Source organism: Emydura macquarii, unplaced genomic scaffold (genome assembly GCF_026122565.2).
Source record: "Emydura macquarii macquarii isolate MOO-44397 ecotype Brisbane River unplaced genomic scaffold, CSIRO-AGI_Emac_v2 contig_1348, whole genome shotgun sequence".
NCBI classification, from domain to species: Eukaryota; Metazoa; Chordata; order Testudines; family Chelidae; genus Emydura; species Emydura macquarii.
Window position 1 is genome coordinate 19,326,314 of NW_027131485.1, and position 10,108 is coordinate 19,336,421.

The 10,108-nt window shown below is 36.0% G+C and overlaps 1 protein-coding gene across 5 annotated transcripts in view; it reads left to right on the forward strand.

Annotated features, from left to right (window-relative positions):
• Positions 1 to 9,819, forward strand: part of CLEC16A (C-type lectin domain containing 16A) — a 166,881-nt gene extending 157,062 nt beyond the window's left edge. For 4 of the 5 annotated variants that reach the window (XM_067551308.1, XM_067551311.1, XM_067551309.1 and 1 more), the window contains one exon: positions 2,811 to 9,819. In XM_067551308.1, the coding sequence (XP_067407409.1) occupies positions 2,811 to 3,160 (350 nt within the window). In that variant the 3' untranslated portion in view covers positions 3,161 to 9,819. The remainder of the gene's footprint in view (positions 1 to 2,810) is intronic. The other variant, XM_067551312.1, reaches the window with a different exon arrangement.
• Positions 9,820 to 10,108: the final 289 nt, after the last annotated feature.

Genomic DNA, 10,108 nt, shown 5'->3' on the forward strand with positions numbered 1-10,108 from the left:
CAAGGTGATAACTTTGATATGCACTGTAAATGCCTTGTTATAGTACACATTTTCAATGTCAATTGGTCCCTTGGCTCTGTTTCGTTGGATCCTTATTAATTCTGTTGCCTGATAACGTAAGATCATGTGATTTTTTTCCTAGACTTTAAAATATTTTAAAGTAAGTAATGTTCGTAAGGTGGATCATTTTAAGTTAGACATAGATCTTATTTTTTGAATTGATGTAATTACTGACATCCAGTAGAAAAATCAAAAACTTTTGTCATACTAGTACTAGTTTCTCTAAGTTGACATTCATTGTCTGCCCTTACTAGGGGCTATTTTTTACTAATCCATAGTTAGCATTGGCAGGTGCCCTGCTGGGATGCAGCAAATTTGTCACTGCTACCATTATATATAGCAATACAGTAAAGGAAATGAAGTTCAGGGAGCTACTAATGGGTTAGGAAAAGTAGATGATGAAAGAAAAATTATAGCCATTAATGATAAATATAACTTAGAGAAAAAACACAGTAGAGCAGATCTCTATTTCTGTACTTTCTATTTATAAATACTACAGCTGAAATATTTCAAGGGCAAGTTGAAATTGTTCTGCTGATATTTATGGTGCCATTTTCTAATCATTCCTCTGAGGTTGTTTTACAGTGTTGAATAGAAAATTGCATTTGTTGGCCCTGGATATATTCCACAGATATATATTTTTCCAACCATTTATTTTTCATTATATATAAAAAGTGGGAGACATTTTAGCATTCATTCGGGTATTGTATAGGATTGGAACAGCATAGTGCAGTTAAAAAAATGCTGTTTGCTTGTCTTCTGTAGGATTTTATAAAAGCATTTAGGATTATACCAAAATTTCTATTTGAGAGAAAATGGATAAAATTAAAGCAGGCAGGGATAAAAGGTAATAGATTTCTGAAGAGCTGCAGTAGAAATACGTGCACTACATTACCATATTTGTGTCCATTTATACACTGCATTTAACAACATTACTAATGTGTCTGAATAATACATTTTAGTGGGTGTTTTCTCTGTATTCAAAAGCCCAGGGTAGAGGTACAAAATAATGGAAATAAAAAATTTGTTTAGTGGTGGATCTTTTTTTTGACTATCATAATAAATACTGCACTGCAGACATTTAAATGACTACACTGCTACAAAAAGACTTATTGGTTAGAGTTTATTTAAATGCTGGTAATTGCCTTGGAATTCAGAGAAATATTTCATGTTCAATATTTTCTTAGCAATTCTTTGTCTTTCATGCAAGTGTTACATCATTTCCTTTATTATCATTTACCACATTCTCCTCAAAGCTTTTTTACAGCTACTAAGAAAAATCTGCAGGGTTATTTTGCATCAGCACTGGCTTTCAAAAGGCAGATAGTGATGACAATTTAAAGAAAAGTGGGAGCCAAGATTTTGCTATAATTTTTTTCTTTTTTTTTCTAAAAAACCAAGAAGCGGTAGCCCGCAGACTGTCAGCAGAAGTGAAATTAAGTGGTTTCTGAAGTGAAAATATACATTAGTTTAGAGTCTTGTTAGCAGAAAGATGAGAATTCTACAATGGAAGGAATAAAAACTATATCTCTCGCCCTCACCCAAACCACTCATTTTCCTTTCTTTTGGGTGACCATTTTTATCTTTTCATTTCATTCTATTCTTTTTTTGTGTGTGTGTTTTGCCTTAAGTTTACATTTTCTGTTCTTACAGGATTAACTGGAATTCATATTGAAACTGAAATATCTTTGAAGGTCATTCTGGAGTTTAAAAAAAAAAAAAAAAAAAATCCACCAAAAAACCAGTCATCTCAACTTTCTCTCTACTCACTAGAATGTCTTGTAGAATTTTCTACAGACATCTTGTGCATTTAGACATGATGTCTCTGAAATGAAGAGCCATGTAAATAGTTTGTCTGGTACCTGGTTTACCTGTATTACTCCATTTGTGTTAGTTACTATAATCTGAAACGATGCCTGACCTTGGAGATTTTGTAAATTAGGACAAAATTTGTAAGACAAATTGAGTTTTTTCACCTCTGAAATATCCATTGAAGCCAAATTAGCAATTTTTCTGTCACTTATCTAGGATTTTGAAGGAAGAGGTGAAAAGAAATGGTAGCTATTATAATAGCTTCATTATGTGTAATTAATCATTCCTAGCCACCTTCATGTTGTTTGCTTAATATCTTTGAGCACAGAAGTGCAAGAGGAATAAACTATCCTGTGTATCTGCATTAACTGAAAGGTTTTGTAGAATTATTCTCCTACTTAATCTTTCATTGTTCTGTCTTGCATTATTGAATTATCACTAAATCTGTAATTTGATAATGGACAACACACAGGTTTGATTGTTTCACAGTTTCATTAGAACCAGGTTTCTTTATGAGAAAATGAATTCTACAGTTTTCTGTTTCCAAAGACCTTTCTGATGTGGGGTTATGTTGATTGCTCTACTCTATGCTAAATTCTAGGAAACCTTGCTTCACAGCTCTCCTCCACTTCATTCCACCAGAAATAATAGTGATTTTACACCATCACATTTCAAAGGAATTACTCACACAATCGTATTTAATAACTGTTCTTAATTCAAAAAGTGTATAGCTGGCATTTCACATCTCTACTGAACATTTCCTGTATTTCATTATTTACATTACCAAAGGGTACATGTGTAAACATATTGCTTCACAGATCTTTGGTTTCCTCCTGAGTATTTTAAGTATTAATTTAAGAGCTTTATACTGTTGGTGTCTGTCATGTGTATTGAGCATAACTCAAATGCTAACTACTGCCTAATGTTTTCTTTAATAGATGACTCTTCAGCTCCTGTACAGCCTCAGATGACCTTCTCCAGGCAGGTGATGTTGGTTGATGAAACCCCCTCAAAATCTGGCAAGAACCCTGTAAAAATCACTGACGTAGAAACAGCGAACCTATCCCCTAGCCTGATTCCTGCACAACAGCCCACTATATCTCTAATCTCCGATGACAGTACAGATGCACTGAGTGTAGAGTCACTCACACTGGTCCCACCAGTTGATCCACAAAGCATTCATACTTTCAGCTGCACGCCTCAGTCTTCCTTGCAGTCTGAAGTTTGCAGAGTGACAGAGGGAGAGGGTTCTGATCAGAGTCAACCAGCGGACGATGACGAACAGTGAAGAAAATGCAACTGACTGCTCTGTATTTTCTTTAAGTGAGGTGGTGGGGGCATTAAAGCCACAAAGGTCAGATGATTCACAAGATAGAGGCCAATTGTTCAGTAACTCAACATATGGGCAACTCTTTAAAATAAACGTTGTACGTTCAGCATTTTTGAAGGAAATCTGCTTTGAATCTGGGCTTGATATTTCACATTAACATTTAAAAGTGAGAGGAAGTGCCTCTGGAAGGTATTTCAGCAGAACTCAGTTTCTTCCCACTAACAATACTGTGTCACTTGCTTGAAACATTTCTGCGAAAACTATTGTAATATGGGAAAGTGAAGAACCCTTGTTGGGCAACTTTGGCTTCATGATGTTTTACATCTCTGAATATAGAGACATAGCATTTGCCAGAAAAAAAGGAGATATCTTAGGATATTATAGTACAGAGATGCTGTTCCATTTGAAATAGTTTTTCTATTCTGTTGGTCTCATTCAGCTTTTAGAGGTATGGCAGGTCTGCATAAAAACAAACTTGACCACTTTCAGTATTGTATTCATAGGACTGTAAGCTTTAATATTGTATCCTCCATGTAATATTTATTTTAATGTTTGACTCCAGGCAACATGACTATCTAGCAAAGATTTTTTATTAAAATGAAACAAATCCCTGATGTTACAACAATCAAAGATTTATTCAGGTTAATATAAGAGATTTTTTGAGAGGCATGTTATGTAGTTTTTTGCATAACCGACTACAGAGAAATATGAAGTATTTTAAGAGACTGATGTACATTTTCTTAAGTGATTGCTTTAGCCTGTTTGTTCACTTCTGACAGAGTCAGATTGCTACATCTGAGGAATGGCGAAATCCCTTCTGCAGAAAGACATTGTCTCTTCTTTAGAAGCAGCCAAAAGAGGTTGTGCTACATACAATTTTATTTTACAGTTCCATCTCCAGTGTGGCAAGAAAGACACCTTTCCCAGCTGATGGTATCTCACTTCGGAAGGGTGGAACTTGAAAGGGAATATACTGATTTTTTTCTGTCTGGAACCATCTAACTCTGATGTTAATGAAATGAAACTGCTTAGTGAATGTGAATCTGATCTGAAGCCTGCCTTATTTTTCTCTGTAGGCATAAAACTTGGCAGCAGTTTGGCATGTTCTTTGCTGAATTGATTCATACCTTAACATGAATGGAATTTAACCTCTCTCAAGTAAATCTCAAGTGCACTCATTTCAATTGGTGATAAAACTAGCAGGGAATGATTATTGCTCCATAGAAGATGATGTAACGTATTTTCTGGTTCTCAAAAGTTTATAAACACTTGTTTTACTTTTGTTTTGATTTTAGTTAGCAACACAACCTATTTATCCGATTCTGTCCCCATTGAAATCAGTGAAAATTTGCCATGGCATTCAATGGTAACATAGATGCACTCCAGTCTTATATATGATCAATTTGAAAAGCTTGTACCTATCTTCAGTTCATCCTACCATGTTTACATGATTGTTTGGTCCTCGATAAGGGAATACTTGAGCAAGATGTTTTAAAGATTGTATTTGTATATATGACATACTTCTGACTTTTGGTCTAACTTTGTTTGTGGCTTGCTTTTCCAGGCTTGGTCCTTTGGGAAGTAACTTACCCTTAGCAAAATGCACATGTACACAATGTCAGAAATGGGGATGGAACCAGTTAAGTGTTCATCACTGACTAATTCAGATCTGTTACGCTGTCTGACTGACTCCTGTTTGCTCCTGTGGACTTCAGTAGGCATTTTAACCAATCCACCTGAGGGTCTGACCCTGCAAATGTGATGGCCCAAGCCCCACATGAAGTTTGAGAGTTGGGGATCCTCAGCACCACTCAATGCTGTGGAACCAAACCCAGATCTCTGGGTGGAATGGGAGCCCATATTTCTTTTGGACAATTCTTAGACATAATAGTCTAAAGACCATCTCAAAAATGATAGCCTACTTACTGTGAAAGTCTTCTTTTGTCCTAGATGTGTCATCTCGCTCGACCCAGAGCAGAGCAAATGCCATATTGCAAACAGAATTGTTCTAATTAGTCTTACTTTTAAATGGAAATTTGGGGTCTTTATTAATAGAAATACATTCACCTAATTAAAAATTATATTCTAGTTGAATTAAGTCAGCAGGGACAAAATAGGCTACTTAGCAAGCAATGCATATTCTTACCTCTAAGCCATAATGCGCACCAAGAAATTGGACAAAGACATTTTTTAATGAACTTACAGAACAGTAAGACTTGAAAGGAAAGTGTCTTAGTCTCTGCTTCTTGGTACATTGTGGTAGCTTTGAAAGCCAACAATCAACTTGAATTGTCTGCTGGAAGTTTTAAAGGGAAGAGCAGGGTAAAGAAATACATTGATAAAAAGAATAAATGACCAAACTGTTATGCCCTGCAAACAACCAATTCCTCAGATTTGTTTGTTCCTAATCTTAAAACATGTATATAAGAACTGACAGTGCTTAATGCTGCATCAGGAGAGTTCACAATATAAAACCCCAATAGATTCTGAAAAGTGTCTTCTGGAAATCTTTGATCTGTTTACAAATATAGGGTATTACTCATCTGCTATTCTTCGAAGAGTATCATATCTATCGCTTATCAGAAAAGCTCAAAAGCTGCTTCCTTAGCCTCCTTTCACTGTAAAAAGGAAGTACAAACAAGAAAGCATTAGCAAGCAGCCACAATTTTTTTCTCTTTCTAAATAAAAATTGATTGAATCAGTGTGACCTCACTATTATCTTAATCAAATCCCCACTGTTCTCTAAATATACTGGCTCAGTATTTTCTGTGAAATTCTGTGGGATCTGTTAAGAGGATCGCTATAAAAATAGCATGTGTAGAAATGGACTAGAACAAAATACTAGGTTTGAACATACTAAAACGTTGTGAGGAGATGCTGAGATCTGGTTATGAATTTTGGGGTTTGTTCCCATCTTCTAACCATGTGTTCTCATGGTTCTTGCTGAATGCTAATTAGATAAAGCCCCACAAATTCCTCCCTATGCGAAGAGACCAACAAAGAAGTCAGTGGCATATTTAATGTGCCTTTTGCTGTTTCTTAGCCTATTTTTCTTGCATATATTTTATCAGCTCTGTAACAAAATGTTATTGTTCACATGGGCTATTCTGTCTCCTCACCTTTGATCTGCCCCCATCACACTGCTAGTTTTACTAATTTTCAATGAACAGGAAGAGTAGAATCTAGAATTTTCTATCTAACAAAGTTAACTGCAACATACATTTAAGTAATCTGGTGTAGAAAAAATACCTAGAGACACTGATTCTGATCTCCACTACACTGGAATAAATCAGGAATAATTCTTCTGAAATCAGTGGAGTTACGTGGGAATAAAACTGATGTGAAGCCTCATTGGTTTTGCTGAGGATTTTTAATATTTAATCTTAGGAAATTGTATTTTTAGTTTCCTTTGTTGTACGATTCTTTGGATTAACCCTGTTCAGTAGAAATGTTGTCATTGTGTTTAGTATACAAATAAATGGCCCATAATCTGAGAGAGTAATTGCCCCTGTCCCACAGTAAGGGATGAGTACACACACATTCTCTATTGCTAATTGGTGGTAGTTTAAAAGTTAATTTGGATGAGCTGATGTATTGTTTAATTAACAAACTGCTGGCTACCAAAGGAAATAGTGCATTTTGTTCCTTAAATTAGCTGAGGGCTGTAAATACAGAATTAAACTTGTTAAAGGAGCTACACAGCATTTTTCATGACCTTTAGTTCAAGGAGTTCTAAATTTTCTTCAGTTAAGGGCTTTGGTAACAAAAGGTGAGAAGATCTATTCTTTCATCATATGTATGGAATTAATGCAAGTAATTTCACCTTCTGGATTGTTATTATTAAAGATGTGCCTGGTGCCCAGAACAGAATTCCAGATCAGGAACGCCTCTTTCACACTCAAAATATGGGAAGTGTCAAATCTGGATCCCTGTTCACAACTTAAACTGATCTCTGGTGAGCCTCATAAATCCCTTGCACATCAGTCAAGTACAAATTGTGGCTTTTAGTTCTGAAGTATCATTTCTATATCTGTGCAGAGTTTTACAATATATTGAAAGTTGAAATGGTTTAGTTATAGCAAATCAGCAGCAGCAGTTTTAAGTTATTGTCATCTTTCTAATTAAGCAATAAGACATGGTTAGCTGTAATTTCTAAACTGTTATGGCAAGTGGCCTTGGATGATTACTTTAACCACTCTAGAAATGCAATAATCACCCTGTAATTGAGTGCCATTTTTCTAATAGGAAATGGATTTTATTAATAAAATAAGGGAAACCCATCAGGTCTACTGTATCCAGATTTCTGAAGCTATTTCATAAAATTTAACAACGTATCTGTTTGCTATAATCTGTGTTTAACATTGCTCTTTTATAATCACTCATATGTTGCGGTGCACATATTTGCTCTTATGGGTATATAACTATAGAATAACCTAGTTAATTCTCACTTTGCTAATCAGCACACTACTTCTCCACAAAATAAACCAAACAAACAAAACGACCGGTTGTCTTACTTCACTTCTCAACAAAGGTTTAATAAGCTGAGTACTGTTAGCTGCAAATGTTATTGGACAGTTACTACCTGGAGAACTAAACCTATTGGCTAAATGTCAAAATGAAAGATTTGAGAAGAGAGAGGGAGGCATGAGTGAGGGACAATCCCCTGGTGAGAAATCCACTCTCCACTCTCAGCTACTGGGAAGCGAGTGGCTGCTGGGGTTTTTATAGGGGTGCTGCCCTTGATCCTGTTCTGATCAATGCATGATACATTTAAAATTCCCTTCCCACCCTATACTCTTCTCTGGATGCTAGAAAGGAGTTTTCTCTTATGGACATCTGCAGTGCTCCATTACTCTTATACCACCACTTCCGCCACCTTGCTGACCACTGCACTCCCTTAACCCATTCTCCTTTTCTGCATGTCTCTCTCAGAGTAGCTCCACTGCTTGTTTCTGCTGTTGCTTAGGGATTTCCCTAACATCAGCGGGATGAAATTGAAATTCCTGTCCGTTTTACTGCTTCCCACAGGCTTCTGAAGAGCAGCAATGAACCTGAACAGAATCTTGTTAGTTTCACTCTGATGCTGCCCAGGAAGCCTCTGTGCAGCAACAGCAGCACTGGAACTGTCAGAAAGACAGTATTTGCACAGGGTCACATTTAAAAGTGTCTTTTCACACAATAAGGGCCAGGAATGTAATGTTTTTATAATAGAGGTTTAGATTCTATACACACATTGCTGTCTTAGGCTCCCCAAAGTTTTTTCAAGTCCTACATTTGTTAAGTTTCTATTCTTTTTACAAAATATTCTATAAGATGTTGTTCAGTATTTTTACTCAATTGCTCTTGTCAAAAGAAGAGTAAATTTTGGAGGCAGTGGCCCTTTTTATTGTGTTTGACTACTTGCTAATTTGCAGCATTCAATAATGGGTCATCCAGTCATTAATGTGAATTAATAAAGTTCTATATTGGATTAGAAATTTCTGTAGATAACTGTTCATTGTTTATTTTTTTAATCATTATAATGACTGTCTGGGTAGCATGTACATTTCACATACACAATAGGTGAGCCTGTATAAAGTTTTTTGAAAAAAATGATACAGAGCCAGAGGTAAATAAGGTACAGACTAGTACATTGTGTTCCCAGTATTAGTTTAAAATAAGCTGTCACACATTGAGTCTGACTCTCCACTGCCTCGGCCATTGGCTAGTCACTTATACCAGTGAAAATATTCTGATTTGGTAGTGTTTTCCTCTGTGGTGTAAATGACTACCCCCCAGGTTTGAGATAGAGGAAAACCTGGCTCATGTGTTAATGTTTATTACCTGATAAGTGGATGGTAAGGACTAAGTGCAGTTAAAATGTTTATAGTGTATAAAAAGCTAATTTAAGAGGGAGTGGAAATTGGGAATGGCTTCAGTTTTGCAAACTAGGGATGATTTACTAGAACCCTGAAAGTCTAGCTTTGCCCTGTATCAACACTAAATAATAATCCGTTAAACCATTGTAGCTTCAGGGGAGCCCAGCTGTCAGCCTCTCTATCTGCAAATATGTTTCTTTTGTGGTTTGTGCTATTGAACGTCGTTGCAAACATTTTGCTTCATTTTAAATTGCTTTGAAAGTTCAATTCTGTTTTAGGGGCAAAGGGGGAAACAAACCTATTTTTTTACCTAAGTGAATGTATTCAGGCATTGTGCAGTACATAAGCACTCAGTGAACAGAAAGGACTGTCCTCTTTTGAAATCTATTTGAATAAACTTGTGTATGAGATGTACTTGATTTAAAAAAAAGTCCAAACATAGGGTGAATTGAATTCTGAAATGTCTTTTCTACATGCAATAAGTATAAACTATTTAACATAGGTTGTGTTAGACCTTCAGAGTAAATGTGGCAGTAAGTTATGTTAATTTAAACTGAAGAAAATGTAAATAGATGTCTGGGAGGGGAGAAATTAGGAAATATTTGCGTACGTTTCTGAAACTGCACAGACTTCTTCTACAGTATGGTCAATTTCCTTGTATGAATCATGTTTCCTTACTATTGAACATGTGGACAAGAATGAATAATGGAACTTCTCTTAGTAAATTGAACTTTGCAATAAAAATGGTGTTACTGATAACCTTTCATCTTCTGTTGCTGGGTTTGTTATTCAAGCACATACAGTAATAGTGCATAGCACCATTACATCAGTCTCAGTAGTTTGCTTTAATTGAGACAAATTGGTCTGGATTTGGTTTGGTTTTGGAATCCTCCAGCTAAAATGGAGCTATCCAGCAGATCTGAAATTGCTTACATTGGATAGGGAGGAAAGGATCAAGGCAGTGAGTGGAGAAACAGGCCAGCAGAGATGATGGTAGGCAGAAGTTAAGGAATATAGAGCAATGGGCAAGGAGGATGGCTGGGCCTTA